Source organism: Danio rerio, chromosome 6, assembly GCF_052040795.2.
Source record: "Danio rerio strain M-AB ecotype USA chromosome 6, GRCz13ab, whole genome shotgun sequence".
NCBI lineage: Eukaryota > Metazoa > Chordata > Actinopteri > Cypriniformes > Danionidae > Danio > Danio rerio.
The window spans coordinates 54,898,644-54,923,701 of NC_141026.1; the positions used below are offsets into that span (position 1 = coordinate 54,898,644).

Below are 25,058 nucleotides of genomic sequence, written 5' to 3' on the forward strand. Positions count from 1 at the left end.
TACATCATTTTGCCAGGCTCTACTTGTCTAAATTAGTCAAGCGGTCTCAGCTTTTTTCATGAGCATTTTTTTATTTATTCATTTATTATGGTTCAGTGGTTAGAACGTTGCCTCACAGTAAAAAAATAAAATAAATAAATAAATCGCTGGTTTGAGTCCTGGCGGCATAGTTCTCTGTGTTTGCATGGGTTTGCCCTGTGCCCTGGTTTCCCCCATAGTCCAAAGACATGCGGTATCAATGCTATCTCACTGCAATTCGTAACTTTTTTATTTTGTAACTAATTCATATGAATTCCTTCAGTCAAATTCATACAATTTATTACGAAGTGCTTAGTAGCAATGATGGATGTGTTTGGGGACGGGGTTTAGTGCTATGCCTCCTTTTTAAAATCATACATTTTCATACGACTGAACTCTAAACTGACAAAATGTAAAATAGTTACGCTTCCTCGTGAGATCAGGCTGGTAGTACAGGTCAACTGAATAAACTAAACTGACTTAAGTGTATGAATGTGTGAATAGGACAGTGTATAGCTGTTTTCCAGCACTGGGGATTTACTAGTTAAGGCTGATTTATACTTTTGCGCCAAACGCCGGCATATGCTAAGGCGCTGAGGTATAGCCCTTCGCCGTGGCCGTCGGCGTCGCTAAAGTGCACCTCTCAAAAAATTTAACTACACGTCGCAACAATGGGTAGCACAAGCTCTGTGATTGGTCGGCTTGGTAGCGCTGACGAGTCTGGGTGGGACCGTAAGCCGCGTGAATGGTGCGAGCCTGATGGAGCGATTGTTTACAAGTGTGGAGTCCCGTGAAGGAGCTCCGGATGGAAAGTTTTGTATTGTGTTTACCTCATAGTAAATGTTGTTGCTCGTCCGCCGGTTCCTGCCTCAAAATGAGCGAGTTTGAGCCACTTGTACATCCCGGAAGTGTTCAGGAAAAGCAACACAGCAGCGAAGAAACTCGACACAAAGGAACATTAACACCACACAGCCAACTAGCGTTTCGGAAGTGTTAATGCAGACCAACAGAGACAGCATGCAGAAGTATAAATGTACAGCTACGCGCGTTGCATGCACCGTGGGTCACGCCGGTCACTTGACGCAGAAGTATAAACCAGGCTTTAGTGTTTTCTCAGTGCTGGGTTGCAACTCCAAAAGCATCCACCACACAAATTTGCCAGAGGAATTGGAGGTTCCCCTTCAGGAGAGGAACTTCAATGCTATGTAAAAACTTCTGCAATGGGGATTTGTCAGAATCCAATCATTTGAAAGAGTATATAAATGGGCCAATGAAATGAAAAATGCTACTTGCAATTAATTTGGAATACAAGCACAGCACGTGTCAAGCTAAGGTATCCTTTTCGCTTCAGATTCTTTCACGAAGCTTCTGAGAGAGTCGATGAGGGTTTTCTCTGACTGTTACGACAGAGAAAGAACAAGAAAGCGGCCTGCTACTCCTGGTCTAGAGTGTGTGATACGCGATGGCAGACGGTCAAGCTGGGTTTCTTCCTTGCCTGGCATTTTTGGGTCCGGCCCTCCAGAGCGGTATGTATTGTTGCGAATTTCCTAAAAGAGCAACATGGTCGTGCAGCGCGTCTTTTTAGCATTTCATTCCCGGCACTGGTCCAGCTGCACGAGGATGGTTCCAACCCACGCTTGTTACATAAGCCCTGTTTAATGGATGCCATCTAGTAAGTGCTGTGCAGGTAAACCTCACTCCTTTGACCCCTTAAAGTGCTTTAGCGACATAAACTAGAGGCTGCGGTCTTTAGCCTTCTTGTTAGAGCAACCGACTCCCATGTGGAAGGTTGCCAGTTCGATCCCAGCTCGAAGTGGGATGGGTGATGTAGGATCGGCGGGGTTACATTGGAGCTGTGACCCGGATGGGAGTGAGGTGTAGGGGGGTGAGTGTAATGGAGGCCAGCTAGTAAGTGCTGTGCAGGTAAACCTCACTCCTCTGACCTCTAAGGGTGCTCTAGCGACAGACGCTAGAGGCCTTGGTCTTTAGCCTCCTTGTTAGAGCAACCAACTCCGATGCGGAAGGTTGCTAGTTTGATCCCATCTCAAAGCAGGTTGGGTGGTGTAGGACCAGCAGGGTTATACCCTTACCGCAAACGACTGTGCCCTATGGATCACAAGTCTGTGGCGTGTGCCCTGGAAAGAACAGTGGCCACATTAAAGGTCCAGGAGAGCTACCTCTGGCTAAACCTGGAGAAAAATATAAAAATATTCGCAAAGTTGCAAAGTTGCCTTTTTAATTGCCCATATCCCAGGCTGGGCTATTCAGCGACATCGTCAGTGAGTTCTCCCAGAAATTCACAGCGGTACAGTCGGATGCGATTGGCTGAGTCATCTATTGGCAGGCATATAAGACTGCCTGCCATGCCTCTTCTGGCGAAGGATACAATCTAGCCAGTTCCTTCGACCAAGATGGAGGGTGGGTTTTACAGCATGTACTTCATCATACCCAAAAAAGAGCGGTGGGCTACAGCCAATCATAGTTCTGCGCGTTTTGAACCGCTGTCTTCTTGTCTACAGTAATAGAACTGAGGAACGCGTACTTCATGTCTTCATACTTCCACGCCACCGTCAGTTTCTGCGGTCTGCGTTTGAAGGTTGAGCCTAGCTGTACAAGTCCTCCCCTTCGGGCTCTCTCTGTCTCTGCGGGTTTTTACTAAGCTCGGGGAGGGTGTTTGGCACCCGCACCCAGATCTATGCCTCTTGTATGGTCCATAGATGAAGCGTGGAGGACTTAGATGACCTTAGGTGACATTTCTCCATAGTGGAAGTTTCCACATAGCATTGTAGTACCCCAAAGTGGGGAACAGAAATGCTTTGTTCCTTCGCCACAATGATTGCCCCTTAGCTATTGGGCGTGTAGGGCTCTTCAGCTAGAAATGGATGCCTCATCTTGGCACACACAGCTCTTATATTCCAAATTGATTGTAAGTAGCCCCAGCTGTGCATGCTGACACTGCCAACTCATTGGCATTTCATTGGCGCTTTTATATACTCTTTCAGATTTGATTTTGACGAAATCCCCATAGTGGAAGTTTCCACATAGCATTTTCGTTTCCCCTATGCCCCGATTTTAGTCGCATTATTGAAGTGCAGTCACGTAAACGCAGCAATCAAACTAATACCGTTGTGTAGAATTTTCGCCACACTTTGGGACAGGATATTCTATACACCAACTGCAGTTTGACACTATACATTTTTTTTTCCCATTTGGCATGCAAAATCAAATTTTATTAAATCTACACTCTTCCAGCAGTTCATACTCGCATAGAATATCGTGTTTGTCATGGGGGTCATGCATATAATGTTCCTGAATAAAGAAGTGAAAGTACCTAACTGCAGTTAAAGTCCACACATTAAAAATGTAACACTCGAAATTACCAACACAACCTCACGGCAATTCGTAACTTTTTCATTTAGTGGCTAATCCTATGAATTCGTACTATCTAATTTGTCCAATTTAGTACGATTTGCTCATCCACCAATGACGGTTGGGGTTAGGGGTGGGGTTAGGTGCCATGCCTCTTTTTTAAAATCGTACCATTTTGTATTACTGAACTTGTATGAATTTGTACAAATTAGCCTTTAAAGTGACAAAACGTAAAAAACTTACGTTTTCTCGCGAGATCAGGCTGAAATTACATGAAACTCAGGAGGAAATGTGGATAGGGTGGTGATACAATGACGTTAATCGAGCTATGTCCTATAACATATAAAACAGGATCATGAAAGGAACATTCAAAAAGTAACTCATGTAAACACCCTAATTTTATCATTGTCTTGTTTAGACTATGGCAAACAATTTGATTTCGATGTGCATGTTGACGTAGTCACTATCAGTTAATCTTTTGTTCTGATGTCCAAGTAGATTTATCTGTTTTAAAGACAGTTTTCATGTAGAGGTGTTTTTGTAGCCTGCTGCATAGAGGAAGCCCAGACAAAGCCTGATTAAGCCACAAAAGTGGAGGTGAAAATGTGACTAGCCCTGGAAAATAATAGCATATTAAATTGTCTAATGTTTTCTAAATGATGCCAATATCTTAATTTTGTATATTAATCAGATATTTCCATAATTGCAACATAGGAGCAATATGATGCCTCAGCCTCACCCCTCCCTCGCTTTCTTCCTCTCTGTCTCTTTCCTCACTTTCTCTCTAGTGCCCTTTTTTCTACTTATTTTAAACATGTATATAAGCTGGTGTGTGTACATCTAGAGCAGTTTCCTAAGCAAACTGAACAGGTATGTTTCAGCAATGTATTTAATTTAATATGTTTTACTATGTTAATGTTTTAAAATGTATGTACATTATATGTTTTATAATGTAAATTGTTAACCAGATGTTTTTTTTTCTCTCTCTTTTTCCTTATCAGATTAAATAATTGGAAAAACTTTAGGGAAAAGAAGATTGCATTTAAGCTTAGTATACTTTCAACATCGATCAAGATCTTTTTAAGGAAGACTAATAACCATAACTCAAACAGCAAAATGTATAAAAGAATTGTCACTTATTGGAACTACTGAAATTTCCAGTAGCGCACTAACACAATGAACTCCACAGTGCTTTTATATAGTCAACAAGAAAGATATGCAGATGCGTTTGCTAAAAATTTTTCCACTGTTTTGCTTGCTGTCATAATCATCTCCATTAACGGAATGTTTGTATTCATATTCTTTAGGAGATCAATTTTCCACAGTGATCCACGATATATACTGTATATTCACTTGGTTATGAATGATATGCTCATGGTTTTTATTTCTGTAGTTCTTTTTGTGATAACTTTTGCATGGCAGAATGTGCCTGTCCCGTTCTGCGTGTTGCTCCTGTTAATAACCTCGGTAAGTCATAGGAACACTCCTCTGACTTTGGCTGGTATGGCTGTTGAGCGTTACATTGCCGTCTGCAAACCACTGCATCACCATCAGATTTGCACAGTGCGCTGGACGTACATGCTCATCTCTCTCATATGGAGTGTTGGAATTTTACCGGGATTGGCTGACTTTTTTCTCCTTTTAATTAATGGACCTTTGGCTCTTTTTATAGCTATCTGTACTCCTGTGACTCTTTATAACACACCAAGCCATGCTGAACTAAGCAAGATTATGAATGGTATTTATTCATCAGTTGTGTGGCTAATACTCGTATATACATATTGCCAAGTGATGGTTAAAGCCAAAAGGTCTTCCACTAATAAATCCTCAGCAAAAAAGACCCAAAACACCATCCTGCTACACGGAGCACAGCTTCTGCTCTGTATGCTGTCCTACATTACTCCTGTGTTAGACAGACTTTATGCACCACTCCAAACTGAACAGCAGAAGAAAATAAACTTTTTCAACTATTTACTAACTAATATTTTACCAAGACTTCTTACCCCCCTGATTTATGGTGTTCGGGATAAACAGTTTTATAATCACATTAAGGCACTCCTTACATGTAAATTATCTGCTGTAAATGTTGATTCAACCAAATAATTAGCAGAGGACTTTTTATATTATTCTAGTTTATATTCTTCTTTATTTTCTGCAGAAAATAAAAATGAGAAATGTGTTCTGATTGATGAATAAACAAAATAGTAGTAGTTTGAAGATTTTGTGGCTGCTAATGGCTAATTTCACATAATTACATATAAAGATTTTTATTATCTTTTCATTATTTAACTAGCACCGTATGTGGTTTTTCTTATATAGTCACATAGCATTTTAATTAACTGCCTTCGATGCAAGGCCTCTTTTCATAGCATGTGTTAAAATATGTCTATTATGAGATTTATCACGTATCTAGGAGCGGTAAAGCAAGACAATGAAAAGAATGTGTATGTTTTTTCTGTACTAATTGTCAATATTATTCAAATGTGAATTCCTATTTTTGCCCTTTCTAGTATCACTTTGAATTGAAAGCATTATAAGTCTTTTGTACACCAGCAAAGGTGCATTTCACATAATTACATATGAACATTACTAAATAGAAAATATTTAAATTATTTTTAATGTCTTTCCATCACATAACTAGCACCATATGTGTGGGGTTTTTTTTACAGATATAGTTGCATAGTATTTCAATTAGTTGCTTTCGATGTAAAGCCTCTAAAAATTAGATTCGCATTTGTTCAAATGTATTTGTTGGGATTTATCATGTATTTATTAAAGGAGCAGTAAAGCAAGGCAATGAAAAGAATGTGTATGGACTTTAGAATGTGTGTGGACTTAGACTTTACAGACCTGAAACTTGCCTATAGCACTTTTTCATTGTTGCTCTTATAGTTGTGTAAATTGCTTCATTGTCCTCATTTGTAAGTCGCTTTGGATAAAAGCGTCTGCTAAATGACTAAATGTAAATGTATGGTAACTGTGATTTTGATCATTAACTGTGTTTTCTGCACTAATTGTCAATATTAGTCAAATGTGAATTCCTATTTTTGCACTTTCTACTATCACTTTGAATTTAAAGCATTATACATGGTCTTTTTACACCAGCAAAGGTGCATTTCACATAATTACATATGAAGATTACTAAATAGCAAATATTTAAAATATTTTTTATATCTCCCAATCACTTAACTAGCACCATATGTATGTTTTTGTCTGATATAGTTGCATTGCATTTCAATGTATTGCTTTTGATGCAAGGCCAATAATCATTAGATTCACATTTGTTCAAATGTCTGTAATGGGATTTATTATATACAGTATGTATAAAAGGAGCAGTAAAGCAAGGCAGTGAAAAGACCCCGTGGATGGCAACTGTGATTCTGATCATTATTAAATGTGTTTTTGGTATAAATTAGTGTAATGTAAATTCCTAGTTTATTGTTCTTTCAACACTGTAAAAAATTGGTGCTTGGTTGCCTTAAAATTTTAGGTTGAATCAAATAAACCTTATGAGTGATTATGATGACTGACAGCTCGCATAACTTACAAAATTAAGAGAGAACATGTCTAACTTAGTTTAGTAAGTTTCAATGACCTAAAATCATATGCTTTCAGGACTAATTGATCATATAATTTTGGTAATATTTTATTTTGATGGTCAATTTGAGTATTATTAGATTGTCTACTTAAAACTGCTGCTCAACAGACTATAACTAACACTAACCCCAACCTAGCGGTCTACTTATCTAATGAAAATTGGTTGACATGTAGATGCAATGTAACTTAAATTCAACAAACACACCATCAAAATAAAGTGAGACCATAATGTTTTACAGTGTGGTATCATTTTAAAGCATTATAGGAAGTCTTTTTTGGTTGTTCTTGCATATTTTACTATATGAACAATCAAATATGTCATAAACTACTGACTATGAAAGTGGTCTAAAGTAGAAATTCAGTAATGGAGGATTTTCTTTTTCATTACTAAATTAATAATGACTTTATTTTGTTGAATATATCATTTTCTGTAATGTTTAGATGGAGTCATGTGAGATTTGAGCGTTTAAATGAACTCCAGGTGCACCTGAACATTGTTACTCTGATGAAGGCAGGTTTTGCCAAAACATGTGCTCATTCACTTACTTTTCAAGTGCCTTAAACTTATGATTCTGTTGGTTGATCTTTATGAATCCCTTATCCAAAGACCACTGACACATTAACTATTATAAATTTTTTTTTTTTTTCAGATTTTAGATTTATAAGCTGGTTATCTAATTAAGTCATTAATTTTCTTTTTAGTTTAGTCCCTTTATTATTCTGGGGTCACCACAGCGGAATGAACCGCCAACTTATCCAGCATATGTTTTACGCAGCGCTTGCCCTTCCAGCTGCAACCCATCACTGGAAAAGTTATCTAATTTGGGTGTGTTAAATAAATGAGACATAAAAAATATGCTAAGCGGTGGAGTGGGGGACTGGGATATACCACATATTCATGGGTGTGCAACTAGATTTTTTCCCCTGTCATCCCTAACAACCATCACTCAAGTCACCGTCTTTTGTATTCATTTCTGAATAGTTTTATCCATTTTAAAGACATTTTAAATGTACACTCGCTGGCCAACTTATTAGGTACACCTGTCCAACTGCTCGTTAACTCAAATTTCTAATCAGCCAATCACATGGCAGCAACTCAATGCATTAGGACAGGGCTATTCAATTTGCGGGCCAAACCCGGCCCCCAGGACAATTTGTTCCGGCCCTCCAAATAGTGTGATCAAGACGTTAAAAATAAATTTAGTTCAGTCGCTAAAACAGCCGCTATAGTTATGAAGTGACGTGCATCTTTCCAATACAGCATGAGCTGTAGGCTGAAGGCAGAGCATGAGTCACCTGACATTAAGCGAGTTGTGTGGGCAGCCGAACACATTTGGATATGTCTGTAGCCTTTTGTACAATGCACTGATATTGTTAACAGGGATGCAATGATTGTCCGATTTCACTACTTACCGCGCTTTAATTCATTACGGTTAATTAATCGTCAAGGCTGTTCTGTTGCATGGAACAAAACTTCTGCAACTAAACAAAGTTATGCCAACTGTGTGCTAGTTTAAAGTTCCAAGCTTATACCGAGGCTAGTTCGCATGCACATTGGATTAACACTAGCAGCAGGCCGTCCACATATTGCTTCTTTTCTGCGCACAAGTTAATTATTTCCTATGGAGACATGCGCATATTGGGGAGTGGTGCACTCTGGGCTCGCATCCTCCAGTGCAATGTAAACAAAAGATACGTTAGACGAATTATTACAAATTATTAAAATGATTATGCATGTATGAACCCAAATGATAACAACAGTTTATTTAAATTCTTAGCTAATATATAGCTTAAATTAACATTATATAAATACGATTTTTTTTATTTATTCTTATTTTTATTTATTTATGCATTGTTTTATCATTTATTTTCATTGTAAAATTATCACTGATGTTTAAATCAAAAACTTTTTTCATTTATTTTTAAGTCTAAAGAGAGAAATGGACTATTGTTTATTTTTTATTGATATTTTGTTGCATCCCTAATTGTTACGTTGTTTAAAACATAACATATGAATGTGTCTGAATGTAATAGAAGCCTACTTGAGCAATACCACATTGTACAATGCTGTGATGTTATGTTGTTTCAAAATACAACATATTAACGTTTTCATGTAGAAAAAGCCAACGTGGGTGTCTTTAAGGAGCAAAAATACAGCATATGGGCTCTTATATAGCTGTTGTGTCATCACTCATATTGCAAGTCATATCTTTCCAGCCTGGAACTGGCCCGGCATGTAGACATGTTCCAGACAACTTGCTGCAGTTCAAACCGAGTATCACAATGGGGAAGAAAGGGGATTTAAGTGACATTAGATGTGGCATAGTTGTTGGTGCCAGACGGGCTGGTTTGAATATTTCAGAAACTGCTGATCTACTGGGATTTTCACACACAACTATTACGATTTAAAGTGAATTGTCCAAAAAAGAGAAAATATCCAGTGAGCGGCAGTTCTGTAGGCACAAATTTTTTGTCAGAGGTCAGAGGACATTTGGATGTTAGTGTCAGAATTTGGCATCAACAACATAAAAGCATGGATCCATCCAGTGGCGCAGTGGACAGGCCCGCAGGGCTATAATGTCAATATGGGGGCCCCGCGTGATTAGGGGGCCCCGCGTCGTCGCGATTTTCAATATTTGAAAATCCAGCAACCACAATAATCAAACTCTTGGGAACAACTGTGGTCGGAACCAAAGTTCACAGGTCTGTGTTCTCTAAACACCTATCAAGCGGTGGACTACTTCATTCTGATTACTTGCCGCCGAACCGCGTCATATCATAGCTCAAATTTGACTGGATTTGATCTCTCCTTGACGCTCACACTGGAGAAGACGCACCGCTTCTATTTTCGTGGCACTTTTTGGGCCCATTAGTACCAATTGAGCATTGTGTCAACATCACAGCCTACCCGAGTATTGTTGCACATCATGTCTGTCCCTTGATGACCACAGATCACCCATCTTTTAAAGGCTACTTCCAGCAGGATAATGTGCCATGTCATACAGCGTGAATCATCTCAGACTGGTTTCTTGGACATGAAATTCAGTTCACTTTACTCAGATGGCATCCACAGTCACCAGACCCCAATCCAACATGGATGTACAGCCGACAAATCTGCAGCAACTGCATGATGCTATCATGTCAATATGGACCAAAGAGTCTAAGGAATATTTCCAGTACTTTGACTCTATGCCAGGATTAAGGCAGTTCTGAAGGCAAAATGAAGTCCAAACTAAACTAGTAGGGTGTACCTAATAAAGTGGCCGGTAAGTGTATATCTGGGTGTTTATGTTGCCTGGTGCCCTAAAGAAGTCCAGATGATGTTATGAAAAGTAACAGTGGAAACATGACTGGCCCTAGAATGCTCGTTCGCTTTAGGCCTGACAGCCATGGAAACATGGCTAATGCCTAGTTCAGACCCGATTTTGGCTCGCCGACAGGTTTTGAGAAATCGCCGACAAATGCCTGAAATCACAGGCAAATCGCTGCTCGTGCACGTGAGTGACAATCACACAGTATGAACTATCAGTGACGCGATCTGAGAGAATCACCGATGAGTCGCCGATGCCTGCGAGATATTTGGCGTGCTAAATATCTGGAGCTGTCGGCGATTCAAATCATGCTGTGTGAATTGAGTTTTGACTGAAAATAACATCAGAGATCACCTACAACCAATGAGAGAGCAGCATTCACTGGTGTGTGCGTGTGTGTATACCTGCTGCAGGCCAGCGGGAGGCTGGGGGTGAAGTTAAAAGCGCTCTTTTTCGGTTTATTTGGACCCACGAAATGGAGGAAAAACTAGTGGAGGTTTGACAGGACTCAGGAGCAACCGTGTCTGTTTGATGTTTCATACAGAAAGAAATTAGTTTATTATCAACGTTGAGGAGAAATGGCTAATTCCCTTTAAACACCAGGTGAGCAAACATGTACATGTTCTACCCCATTAAAGGCTTCTTTCCCATTATGTAGTTAATAACGTTCGAGGTTACAGAAGTAACCCTTCGTTCCCCGAGGAGGGGAACGGAAGTGCCATGAATGGGAGGATTCGTATCAGAAGCCGCTTATCTGGAGAGTATTGAACGGGCCAATGAATGAAATTAATTGGCAGCGTAAGCTTGCGCAGGTGTGCGACATCTGCAATCATCTCAGCATATAAGCACACCTGAAGCCAGCAGACGCCATCCTTTTAAGCTGAAGAGACTTTCAAACAGCTAAGGGACAGTCATTATGGCGACGGAATATGGCACTTCCGTTCCCCTCCTCGGGGAACGAAGGGTTACTTCTGTAACCTCGAACGTTCCCCTTCGGTTGGGGAACTTCAGTGCCATGAATGGGAGAATATGGAAAGCGCCATAATGACTGCACCTTACCAACACCCCCGATGAGGAGATAGTCAAGCAAGCGTGACGCACCCACATCATGGGGGGCGCGGTCCTCCAACGTGTCCCTGGCCCTAATTTATCCTACTTCAACAGAAGTTCTACGGATTTAGATATATTTTTTGGGAAGTCGTGAGCATCTAGATAATTCTAGGAAATACGACAGTACGTTGGGAAGCGTGCAATCCCGATAGGGAGGACGCTGCGGAGGCCATCCGTTACCCAAGGGGGGATAGATGGCAGAATTTACCTATGGACTAGCCCTAAAAAGGGGGAGTACGCATAGCAAAGAATGGTTAGCGGAGAGGGAAGACACGGGTCCGCCCAGGGGGGGGACTTAACCGTGGCGGAATAAGCATATGGGATCGCCTAGTGGGGATCACGCATAGCAGGCACCTATACCCAAAACGCGGGCTGACCAGCGGGCAGACCTACAACGTAGTGGGCCAGCAAGTGACTCCTCCGCTGAGTCAGTGCTGGGGGCCACGGAGGAATCTGCAGGGCTCACCTGACGGGGAACTTTACTGACAGATAAAAAAGGCGCACGTACCTCCGTGTTAGGGAGAATGGCGCAGCAAGCGTGTTTCAACACCCTACCGAGTTGTCTCCTCAATCACCAAAGGGTTACCTAATACCCTTGAGAAAACCGGCTCCACTCGCAGATTGTAAAACCTTGCAAATGTGTTGGGTGTCGCCCAGCCCGCAGCTCTACAGATGTCTGTTAGAGAGGCGCCGCGTGCACGCGCCCAAGAGGATGCAACGCTCCGAGTGGAGTGTGCACGTACTCCCGGGGGACACGGCTGACCTCGACTCGAATAAGCGAGTGAAATGGCATCCACAATCCAGTGGGATAATCTTTGTTTCGATACGGCACTTCCCTGCTGCCGACCGCCATAACAGACAAAGAGCTGCTCAGATGATCTAAAATTCTGAGTACGGTCCACATAAATGCGCAGAGCGCGAACTGGACAAAGTAAAGAAAGGGCTGGGTCTGCCTCCTCCGGGGGCAGCGCTTGCAGGTTCACTACCTGATCTCTAAAGGGGGTGGTAGGAACCTTGGGCACATAACCGGGGCGGGGTCTCAGGATAACGTGAGAGTAATCCGGCCCGAATTCCAGGCACGAGTCACTGACCGAAAATGCCTCCAGGTCCCCGACCCTCTTGATGGAGGCCAACGCAACCAGCAGAGCTGTCTTCAGGGACAGAAATCTTAGAGATACTGATTCGAGTGGCTCAAAGGGATCGGATCGCAGACTCGTGAGAACGAGGGCGAGATCCCAAGAGGGCATGAGAGGGGGGCGAGATGGATTAATTCGCCTAGCACCCCTAAGGAACTGGATGACCAGATTATGCTTTCCCACGGTGCCGCCAGCTACCGCGCTATGATAAGCGGAGATGGCGGCCACGTAAACCTTGAGAGTGGAGGGCGACAGCCTGCTGTCCAACTTCTCTTGAAGGAAAGAGAGCACAACACTAATCTGGCAATTTCGGGGGTCTTCTCTGCGAGAGACGCACCATTCAGTGAATAGACTCCACTTCAGGGCGTAGGCGCGCCTCGTGGAGGGGGCTCTAGCCTGAGTGATGGTATTAACCACCGCAGTCGGTAGGTTACCTAAGTCTTCCTCGCGTCTAGGGACCACACGTGGAGGTTCCAAAGATCGGGGCGAGGGTGCCAGATGGTGCCCTGTCCCTGAGAGAGTAGGTCCTCTCTCAAAGGGATCCGCCAGGGGAGGGCCGTCGCGAGGAGTGAGAGCTCTGATATCCAGGTCCGGTTGGGCCAAAGGGGCGCAACTAGCAGAACCTGTTCCTCGTCCTCCCTGACCTTGCACAGAAACTGCGCGAGCAGGCTCACTGGGGGAAACGCATACTTGCGCATGCCCCGAGGCCAGCTGTGGGCCAGTGCATCCGTGCCGAGAGAGCCCTCGGTCAGGGAAAAAAACAACTGGCAGTGAGCGTTCTCGGGGGAAGCAAACAGATCGATCTGGGCTTCCCCGAATCGCGCCCATATCAGCTGAACAGACTCGGGGTGGAGTCTCCATTCTCCAGGGCGTAACAGCTGTCGTGAGAGCGCATCGGCTGCACGATTGAGCGTGCCTGGGACGTGAATGGCGCGCAGCGATTTCAGCCGCGGGTGACTCCAGAGGAGCAGACGGCGGGCGAGCTGAGACATGCGGCGAGAGCGCATACCCCCCATGCGGTTGATATACGCCGCCGCCGCCGTACTGTCCGTCCTGACCAGCACGTGTTGCCGCTCCAGCACCGGTAAAAAGCGGTGGAGAGCGAGGAACACTGCCAACAGCTCTAGGCGATTGATATGCCAATGCAGCTGGGCACCCTTCCAGAGGCCCGCAGCCGCATGCCCGCGACACACGGCCCCCCAACCCGTGTTGGAAGCGTCTGTTGAAACAACAACATGGCTGGACGCCTGTCCTAGAGGCACACCGGCCTGTAGGAACGAGGGGTCGTTCCAAGGGCTGAGGGCGCGGCGACACAGCGCAGTAACCGAGACCCGGTGTGTGCCCGCGTGCCATGCGCGTCTGGGGACCCGATCGTGAAGCCAGTGCTGAAGTGGTCTCATATGGAGCAACCCGAGCGGCGTGACGGCGGCTGCGGATGCCATATGCCCCAGGAGCCTCTGAAAGAACTTCAGTGGGACCACTAGTTTGCTGTCGAGCTCCCTCAGACAGTTCAGCAACAGGCGAGCGCGTTCCTCGGAGAGGTGCGCTACCATGGTGATCGAGTCCAGCTCCATCCCGAGAAAAGAAATCCTCTGCACGGGGGCGAGTTTGCTCTTTTCTCGGTTGACCTGAAGCCCCAGTAGGCGGAGATGCCGAAGCACCTCGTCCCTGTGCACAATCAATTGCTCCCGCGAGTGGGCTAAAATCAGCCAGTCGTCGAGATAACTGAGTATGCGAATGCCCGCGAGCCGAAGGGGCGCTAGGGCACCCTCCGCGAGTTTGGTGAAGACCCGCGGAGACAGAGAGAGCCCGAAGGGGAGGACCTTGTACTGCCACGCTCGACCCTCGAACGCAAACCGCAGAAATTGGCGGTGGCGTGGAAGAATGGAGACATGGAAATACGCGTCCTTCAGGTCTATGGCTGCAAACCAATCCCGAGGACGAACGCATTGGAGAATGCGCCTCTGCGTGAGCATTCTGAACGGCAGCTTGTGCAGACAGCGGTTCAAAACGCGCAGATCTAGGATTGGCCGTGACCCACCGCTCTTTTTGGGTACGATGAAGTATGGGCTGTAAAACCCACTCTCCATCTCGGCTGGAGGAACCGGCTCGATTGCACCCTTCGCCAGGAGGGCAGCAATCTCCTCTCGCAAGACAGGGGCGGACAGGGGGTTGACCCTGGAGAAATACACGCCCGTAAACTTGGGGGGCCGTTTCGCGAACTGAATCGCGTAACCGAGTCTGATTGTGCGTATGAGCCACCGCGAGGGGCTGGCCCGCGCTAACCAGGCAGGCAGAGCCCTCGCTAATGGAGTCATCGCTACAATCGCTGACGTACCAGCGGTGGGGCAGCGCGGAGTGGGTGTGCTGATCCGGGAAGCACGAGGGTCCCGCGGAAAAGCTGGAGGAGAGCGATTCGCTCTGGCTCCGCACCCTGACTCCGGAGAGGGGGCTGGAGGGCTGAGGGAAGGGAGACCGTCCCCCCAGCGCTCGTGAGCCACTGGCGAAGCACGTAGAGTCTGCGAGCCGGAAGGCAGCGCGTCCCGGACTGGCAGAACTCGTGCAGTCACATCCGGGGAAGGGAAAAAGTGCTCTTTTACTGATGTTTTGGTGGCACTGAAAAGTACCGTTGTTATCGGGGCCCCGCCCTCCAGCGGGGAAAGAGCAAGTTTCCTCTTCTCCGGATGGCCTGTCTCAGGGACGCTTCGCGGTCCGTTTACCGGACTTAACGGCGCCCTGGGCAGGAGGGGCTGCCTGCTTTCGAGGTGAACGCCGCGCCCGCTTGGCCGGAGGCGCAGGCGGGGGCGGGGCAGCACTCGTTGGCGGGCGCCCTCGGCGAGGAACAGCGGAGGTGGATGGCTCGGCGGGCGGAGCGGGCTTACGGCCACGCCGATAGATGACATTGCCCATCGCATCCGACTGCTCTTTCACCGCCTTGAATTCCTGGGTGAATTCACCGACGGTGTCGCCGAACAGGCCAGCCTGGGATATGGGCGAGTCAAGAAAGCGAACTTTGTCAACGTCGCGCATATCGGCCAGGTTTAGCCAGAGGTGGCGTTCCTGAACCACAAGTGTGGACATCGTCCTCCCCAGCGCACACGCGGCGGACTTAGTAGTCCGAAGAGCATAGTCGGTCGCGGTGCGCAGCTCATGTAATAAGCTTGGGTTGGACCCGCCCTCGTGCAGCTCGGCCAGCGCCTGCGCTTGGTAGCGCTGGTAGGTGGCCATCGCGTGCAAAGCAGAAGCAGCCTGGCCCGCAGCCTTATAAGCTCTGGCTCCGAGGGAGGCAGACAACCTACAGGCTTTGGACGGGAGGCGGGGCAAACCCCGCCACGTAGAGGCGCCGCGCGGACAAAGATTGACCGCGATAGCGCGCTCCACTGACGGGATCGCCTCATACCCCCTGGCAGCTCCGCCGTCAAGGGCGGTGAGGGCGGAGGCACTCGCAGCACGGGCAGAGAAAGGTGCCCTCCAGGACTGCGTGAGCCTACTGTGCACTTCCGGGAAGAAGGGGACGAGAGGCTTCGAAGGCTTCGCCTTCTGGTCCTCTACGTAGCACCCATCTAGTCGGTCCGGCCGCGGAGCTGGGGGATAAACCATCTCCAACCCCACGGCCGAAGCAGCCCGGGAAAGCACGGCTAACATGTCCGCTTCAGGATCCGATTTGACAGCGCTCACCTGCCCGGAGGGGGCGAGCGGGTCCGGATCTTCGTCGGACAGTGAAAGCCCACCCTCCGATGCCGCGGAGGACATCTGATCTCCGGTGTCAGCGAGTGTGAGAGCTACCATCTGGTTAGACGGATCACTCTCACCACCCGAAGCTTGGATGGAGCGCCGTGAGGAGCGAGAGGTCCGCGAGCCCGTGGGCGGCGGATTAGCTCCCGCTGAAACCCTCAGATCTGCCCGAGCGCCCGCTGCTTTTTTAGAACAGGAGGCAACTGGGGTGGCTCGCTCTCTTGCGAAAGTTAGCCGCGATCTTAGCTGTGCAACGGTCATGGCATCGCAATGACGACATGAACCGCCCGCGAGCACCGCATTAACATGCTGGACCCCCAAACATGCAATGCAGTGATCGTGTCCATCATCCGGAGACAGGAAACCCCCGCATCCAGAAACGCACAGTCGGAGCGCCATCCTGAAAAGGACGTGCTGCACGACTGTGTTGCTCTTTTAGGAAAGTTGCAACTATACGCACCGCTCTGGAGGACCGGACCCAAAGAACCGCAGGCAAGGGAGTAACCCAGCTCGACCGTCTGCCACCGCGAAGACCCACTCTGGACCGGGAGACACACTCGTTCGCTCTGAAGTGCTGATCAGCAAGAGGAACCCTCATCGACTCACTCAGAAAGGATCTGAAGCGAAAAGGATGGCGTCTGCTGGCTTCAGGTGTGCTTATATGCTGAGATGATTGCAGATGTCGCACACCTGCGCAAGCTTACGCTGCCAATTAATTTCATTCATTGGCCCGTTCAATACTCTCCAGATAAGCGGCTTCTGATACGAATCCTCCCATTCATGGCACTGAAGTTCCCCAACCGAAGGGGAACAAAAGATATACTACGTGTTTTTGGCTGTGAGACGGAGTTTGGACAAAGTTGTCGGGGATTTTTCCTATAGTAAAGTCAATGTGATGTGAATGTCCCTGTCGCCGATCCATCTTGCAGTGTAAACAAAGCAGCGACGAAATGCTAGCCCAGATAGTCATGCAGTGTGAAAACATCTATGACAAGACTACTTTGAAAATCATGCAGTCTGAACTCGGCATAATGTGTTCAATTTAGTTCAATTGATCTTTGTTTTTATAGCATTTTTATAATGTAGATGGTGTCAAAGCAGCTTAACGTAGATGAAGTTCTACCAAATAGAAACTGCTTCAGTCCAGTTTTCATAGTTGAAGTTCAGTTTTGTTCAGTGTACTTGTCATTGCTGAAAGACAAAACACTGAAGAGTAAATCCAAGATGCTCTATTCCAGGTTAGGTCAGTATCTACATTTTATCTTTAACAAGTGTCTTTGAAATTACACCATGAGATCAATATGGTCTCCACCCCCTCCCCCCCCCCCCCCTCTCTCTTTTCTACCCTCCCTTTCTCTCTAATGACCTTTTTCTGTCCACTTTTAACAAGTATATAAGCTTGCCCACCAACATTTGGAGCAATTTGCTAAGCAAACTACACCGGTAAGTTCACTCTTTTAGCAATGTATTTAATTTTCTGTTTTTCTTAATGTATAATTAACCAACTATTTTCCCTCTTCATTTTCAAAATCCGACTAAATCAATGGAAACATAAAGGACTTATGAAAGAGAGACACCAAATCTAAGGATTGTGTTTAATATTAATTACTTACACAATAAACAGTTACACCAACATACACACACACACAATGAACTCTACAGTGCTTTTATATAGTCTACAAGAAAGATATTCAGATGTCTTTGCACAAAACTTTACCGTTGTTTGTCTTGCTGTCATAATCATCTCCATTAACGGAATGTTTGTATTCATATTCTTTAGGAGATCAATTTTCCACAGTGATCCACGATATATACTGTATATTCACTTGGTTATGAATGATATGCTCATGGTTTTCACTTCTGTAATTCTTTTTGTGATGGCTTTTATATGGAACAATGTACCTGTCCCGTTCTGTGTTACACTGCTAATAATAGCCTCAACAGCTTATAAGAACACTCCTCTGACTTTGGCTGGTATGGCTGTTGAGCGTTACATTGCCGTCTGCAAACCACTGCATCACCATCAGATTTGCACAGTGCGCAGGACGTACATCCTCATCTCTCTCATATGGAGTGTTGGAGTTTTACCTGGATTGGCCGAATTGATTCTTCTTTTAATTATTCGCCCTTTGGCTGTTTTTACAAGAACTCAGTGTGCTTCAGTTACTGTTTATAGCACCCCATACCATGTTGAACTGACCACATTTATGAATGGTATTTACTCATCTATTGTGTGGCTAATACTCGTATATACATATTGTCAAGTGCTGGTTAAGGCTAAAAGGGCTTCCACAAAAAAATCCTCAGCAAAAAAGGCCCAAAACACCATCCTGTTACATGGAGCACAGCTTCTGCTCTGTATGCTGTCCTACATTACTCCTGTGTTAGACAGACTTTATTCACCACTGGTACCTGAGCAGCAGAGGAGAATACGCATTTTAAACTATCTACTAACAAATATTTTACCCAGACTTCTTACGCCCCTGATTTATGGTGTTCGAGATAAACAATTTTATAATCACATTAAGGCACTCTTTTTATGTAAATTATCTGTTGTAAATGTCAATTCAATAAAACAATAAGCAGATTTAATTTTGATATCTCGTTAGTTATGCTTTTCTTTATTTGCTGTGAAATAAGGTGTTGATTTTTAACTGGATGCTATTGTGATGTCACAATAAATTTATGAAGAAAATTTGAAGGCATCATCTTGCACATGTAGAACAGTCACTGTAAATTGTGTACACGGGTAATATTGAATTAATGAATGCATGTTATGCATAGCACAAGAAAAACTCATTATTATGTGCAACTAAAGTCACTATTTTTATATTGATTACTGATGTCCAAATAGTTTATCCATACTTAAGACAGGTGCTGTCATAATTACACTGTAAGGATCCACCTATCGGCGTGGTTGAAGATGAAATGCATTCCTCTTTTCTCATTCTTCTGTAAAATTAATTTAATGTGCTTAACTATTTATCACAGTTTGATTCTAATTTGTTTCTAGCTCAGAGATTAATCTGACTCCAATTTTAATTTATGATTATGATCAATTTAGGGTCATTTTTTTATGATGAAGCGATCACATTTGATCATTTTAGATGCACATTAAGGCTTCATTTACTCTGCAGATCTTCATGGTTAATTCCGATTCTGTGACTGTGTCCAATTTGTTTGATGACTTCTATTCACAAATTGACAAAGTGATTCATAACCGATGTATGCATTTACATTACATAAGGCAACGATGCATTAATTCAGAAAAAAATAGCATGCACTGACAGACAGAAGTGATAATATATGATAATGAAAGAGTTGACATTTAGCTACCCTCTTTTAGTTCAGGCTGTTTTACTGAATGTCATGCCCATGTTGTGGAATTGAGGCACAATTTGACCAAAATAGTTTGTTTACATCAGGCGTGTCCAAACTCGGTTCTGGAGGTCCGGTGTCCTACAAAGTTTAGTTCCAACCCCAATCAGACACACCTGGGCTAGCTAATCAAGCTCTTACTAGGCTTTCTATAAACATCTTTGCAGGTGTGTTTAGGAAAGTTGGAGCTAAAATCTGCAGGACACCAGCCCTCCAGGACCGACTTTGGACACCCCTGGTTTACATGATGAGCCTTAATGTAATAGTTTTTCTTTGTTTACACAGAGGTGTTGAGCTCTCATGTTCACTCTCTCCCTCTCTTTCATTAACATGCTTAAAAGCATTAACATGGATGAATAGAATACAAAATAAATGTCCTTGTATATGAGATAAGGTTTAGGACTCTGGCCATTGGACTTTGTAAGTGTGTCAGTCAGGTTAGTTGGTTAAGTGTGTTCCACACGTTGTGTAGAATTGTTGTTGGTTGTCGACTCGACTGAAGAGAGTGGCCTTATTGGTTATTCAGCAATGAATCAGAGGGCAAGTGTAGCGTAGTTACATGACGTAGCAAATAAACAATTCAAGCCAAGAAGGGTGGGTCACATAGAAGCCAGATGTAATTTCCAACCAAGGCTCATTCTGAAAACCTAGTCTTGCGGACGTTTTTTGGAGACCGCGAATTATGTAACTGGAGGTACGTACGGCTGCATTTCATTTTTTAAGCAAACGATTTGGGGCAGTGTGATGCCGATCCCTTTCGTGCTTGCCAGCTGAGCTCTTGCCTCCGTGTGGAGGGCTTTACCGATTCAACCATTTTGTCTGGTTAGCTTGTCGTGTTCGTTGGCGTACTTGAGACACAGAGAGGAGCTGACCATGATGAAGACCGGGTTCGAGTCCAGGGAAGAGTGGTTCCAGAAATTCAGGTGAGACAAAAACAGAATTCAAAAAATAAAATGAACAAGTTCATAACAGGCTGAGAATGTGGTGAAATCCGAAAATGTGGTAAAAATCAGATGAGGGCTTGTCTTTTACTGGACGGCTTTTTTTTTGTAAATTGTTGGTTGGGTTTAGGGAAGTAAGCAAGTAGGCGGGCGGGTCAATCTGTTAAACTGCTTTTGTTTAGGGAAGGAGGGTGGGTCGCCCAGTCAATCATTCAGCCAGTCGAACGGACGGTCGTTTGACAGTGGCTTTTTGTGGGTTTACGCGAGAGACATTCGAGATTCAAAAAAAGCGTGCACAGCGGCCTCTCCGGATTCACGAAAAACTGCACAAATACGTGCCTCCTGGGACATATTTAAAATCACCGATTAACCCACTCACCCACTTCCCTGAGAGGGTGCTCGCTGCAGAGCCATTTGAGGAGAGCTGAGCTCCAGCGAGGGGGAGCCTGAGCTGTCGCTCCTCCTCCTGTAAGCTGTTTTAATGCGTACACCAACCCCACCCCTAACCCTACCCCCAGTGACATCACTCGTAGAAGAAGTGCAAAAAAGGTGGAGCTCAAGCTTAAGCTCCCCCTCGCTGGAGCTCAGCTCTCCTCAAATGGCTCTGCAGCGAGCACCACTTGACTTCCCTAAGTCCAATCGAGAGTTTTAAAAAGCAATCCAGAAAAAGAAAATCCCTCGCCTGATTTTTACCACATTTTTAAATTTTACCACATTCTCAACGTTATTTACTTGTTTATATTATTTTTTGTCTTCTGTTTTTGTCTTACCTGCATTCTGGAACTTTCCTTCACCAGACTCGAACTCCGTCATTTTGGTCAACTCCTCTATGCGTTCTAAGCCTGCCACCGTACATTGCAAGCTAACTGGGCAAACTGGTAACAATGCAAAAGCCGTCTATACAGAGGTAAGCACTCAGCTGGTAAGCTCCGAAAAGGACGACATCATGCCACCCCATAGCGTTCTTTAAAAAAAAATAAATGCAGCCATACGTACTTCTGACTACATTTTTCGCGATTTTCAGAAATGTATATAGAGCTACATTTTCAGAATGAACCTATGTTGATCATATCACAAGGCCTCTTATTTTAAATTAATATCAGGAGAGGCTGCAATAATTATTTAATGTAATTTGTACTTGTATAGCGGATTTATTTTGTATGGCCACACCCAAAGCGCTTCACAATCATGAGGGGGGTTCCCTCCAGACCACCACCAGTGCGGCAGCCACAGGACAATGGCACCAGTGTGCTATCACACACCAGCTATAGGTAGAGTGGAGAAACAGTGATAGAGACGATTAAGTGGATGGGGAAGTGCCACAGGATTTTTAATGAACACAGAGAGTCAGGACCTCAGTTTAACGTCTCATCCGAAACACGGCGACCACTGACCTTATGGCGCCCCCCTCACTTTTACTGGGGCATTAGGACTCACACAGACCACAGGTTGAGTGCCCTCTGCTGGCCTCACTAACACCACTTCCAACAGCAACTTAGCTTTCTCATGTGGTCTCCCATCCAGGTACTGACCAGGCTCAGCCCTGCTTAGCTTCAGTGAGTAACCGGTCTTGGACTACAGAGTAATAAGGCTGTGGCTGACTTTTTCAATGACACTGACTTTTGCGAGAAAACTAATCATATTCATTCATTCATTCATTCATTCATTCATTTATTTTCTTTTCTGCTTAGTCCCTTTATTAATCTGTGGTCACCACAGCAGAATGAACCACCATCTTATCCAGCATATATTTTATGCAACGGATGCCCTTCCAGCTGCAACCCATCACTGGGAAACACCCATACACTCTCATTTAAACACATACACTATGGACAATTTAGCTTATCCAATTCACCTAGAGCGCATGTCTTCGGACTTGTGGAGGAAAGCGTAGTCACCAGATGAAACCCACGCGAACACGGGGAGAACATGCAAACTCCAAACAGAAATGCCATCTGACCCAGCTGAGGCTCAAACCAGTGACCTTTTTGCTGTAGCGACATTTCTAGATTGTGTACTTCTGCATCCATCTTTATTATAAAAATGAAACACACACACATATTTAAAGTCTACTAATGAAATACTTTTTACCTCCCTCCTTACCTCCTTCACTCCCTCCCCTTTCTTTTGTGCATTTTCTCCCTCCTCTACACCTTCTACAAATAACTATATAAACTGGTTAGTTCACTTCTCCAGTCAAAACTATTTACCAAGCTGAAAGGTAAGATCCCTTTTCAAATTCATCAAAGCCTTTCATTAACCTAATAAAGGTTTTCTCCTTTTTTGTGCCTGACATCAGCTGAAGTCAATGGAAAAATCTGCATAAGATTGAGAGAGAGAAAAAAACAAGAACGGTCTTTTTTTATTTTCAAAATGACCGCAACGAACTCTACAAGGTTTCTATATAGTCTACAAGAGCAATATTCAGATTCATTTGCAAAAAATTTTACAGTTGTCCTTCTTGCTGTCATTATTGTCTCCGTAAATGGAATGTTTGTACTCACATTTTTCAGGAGTTCAATTTTCTATACAGATCCAAGGTACATATTATATATTCACTTGGTTATGAATGACATGCTAATGGTTTGTATTACTGTAATACTTTTTGTGATGGCTTATGCGTGGCAAAATGTACCCATCCCGTTCTGTGTTACACTGCTAATAATATCATCAGCAACCCATAAGAACACTCCTCTGACTTTGGCTGGTATGGCCATTGAGCGTTACATTGCCGTCTGCAAACCACTGCATCACCATCAGATTTGCACAGTGCGCAGGACGTACATCCTCATCTCTCTCATATGGAGTGTTGGAGTTTTACCTGCATTGGCTGACTTGATTCTCCTTTCAATTGTTCGTCCTTTGACTATTTCATCAACAGTTACTTCTTGCAGTGCCTCAATTTTGTATATCACACCATATCATGAAGTCCAAAACAAATGTATGAATGGTCTTTATTCCTCTGTTGTGTGTCTAATACTCGTATACACATATTGCCAAGTGCTGATCACAGCCAAAAAGGCCTCTACTAATAAATCCTCAGCAAAAAAAGCCCAAAGCACCATCCTGCTACACGGAGCCCAGCTTCTGCTCTGTATGCTGTCCTATATCAGTGCTGTCGTAGACAAGATATTTGTCCCACTTTCACCTATAGACCGAGCAAGACTAACCTTTTTAAATTATCTTCTTACCAATATATTACCACGATTGCTTACTCCCCTGATTTATGGGGTCCGGGATAAACATTTTAACAAACACATGAAGGGACTTTTATCATGCAGATTGCACGCTGTAAAGGTTGGATCAGTCAAACGATGAGCAGAAAAACGGAATATAAGTTTCCCACTCATGTGAAAGTTAAGCTTAATTATGAAACGTGTCTTCCTGTGCTATTATTTAACAGTGTTTAGTTTTAATCAATACCTGTTACACACTTTTCACTGTGAAAAACAATCCTTGTGTGGGTCACACTTTACAATCCGCTTGTTCAGTGGTGGCGTGTTTGTGACTTATGTATACTGTTTCCGGGTCCCAGCCGCCACTTTTTTGAGTGGAGAAATCATTCGTTTATGATCACGTTTTATTCCTATCACACATTAAATTTAATTTTATATAAAGTCATAATGTACACAACAATCTCTGGGCTTCCTGCATAACAAATACCAAAAATGTAACAATTTATAAAAAATTAATCACTTTCTGACCATCGGATATTAGGCATGGACATATATACTGCGATCGTGATTTTCGAAAACATTAAATCGCTTTGTAAACGTTTATTATTACCATTTCATGAGTTTCCCCATACAGTTGAATAGAGCGCTTGGACCCGGAAGCCGCTTCGCGTGACGTCACACTTAACAAGCGGATAAGGTTTTATTAGTTAATGTATTTACTAACCTGAACTAATTATGAACACTACTTGTACAGAATTTATTAATCATAGTTTACCATTTACTAATGCTTTAATAATATCTGAATTCCTGCTTGTTAACATTAGTTGATGCACCGTGAGTGAACAAGAACTAATGAACAACTTTATTTCATTAACTAATGTTAACTAACATAAATACTGTAATAAATTGTTCATAAACATAAATTGTTTGTGGTAAATGCATTAACTAACATTAACACAACCTTACTGTAAAGTGTTACCCTTGTATGTTTCCCATGGTTTTTAAATCGTCAATGACTCATGTGTAAAGATAGCACACTTGAATTTAATGTATTGTAAATAATGTTTACAATAAACCATACTGTAAATGCTGTATTACAATTTGGCAAATCATTATTAACTATACACTGCTTCTCCTTTATATTTCTTTTGTAGTTGCATATATATTTCCCAGTTGTGTTATTATTATATTTTATTTGTGTAGTAATTTACTTTATTATTGTTTCTCTGGTTAAGAGCCAAGTTTTCAACAAAAACTCATTTTAAAAAACGTAGTGCTATATACCGC

At 43.9% G+C, this 25,058-nt stretch overlaps 3 protein-coding genes across 3 annotated transcripts; all 3 read left to right on the forward strand.

The window, feature by feature from the left end:
- The first annotated feature begins 1,369 nt into the window (after nt 1-1,369).
- or90d1 (olfactory receptor, family 90, subfamily D, member 1) lies at nt 1,370-7,886 on the forward strand. Its single transcript, XM_087258244.1, has 2 exons — nt 1,370-4,257; nt 4,389-7,886. Exon 2 carries the CDS (start codon nt 4,564-4,566, stop codon nt 5,488-5,490), a length of 927 nt encoding a protein of 308 aa, XP_087114370.1. The 5' UTR covers nt 1,370-4,257; nt 4,389-4,563; the 3' UTR covers nt 5,491-7,886.
- Nucleotides 7,887-17,925: 10,039 nt separating this feature from the next.
- On the forward strand, nt 17,926-18,858 carry or90d3 (odorant receptor, family 90, subfamily D, member 3). The gene is given in 1 exon segment (NM_001128376.1): nt 17,926-18,858. A coding segment is annotated over 1 exon segment (933 nt).
- A 4,110-nt stretch (nt 18,859-22,968) lies between these two features.
- Nucleotides 22,969-23,913, forward strand: or90b1 (odorant receptor, family 90, subfamily B, member 1). Its single transcript, NM_001128387.1, is given in 1 exon segment — nt 22,969-23,913. A coding segment is annotated over 1 exon segment (945 nt).
- Nucleotides 23,914-25,058: the final 1,145 nt, after the last annotated feature.

Coding starts and splice junctions, on each gene's coding strand:
- or90d1 (XM_087258244.1), top strand. CDS start 4,564: ATGAACTCCACAGTGCTTTTATATAGTCAACAAGAAAGATATGCAGAT.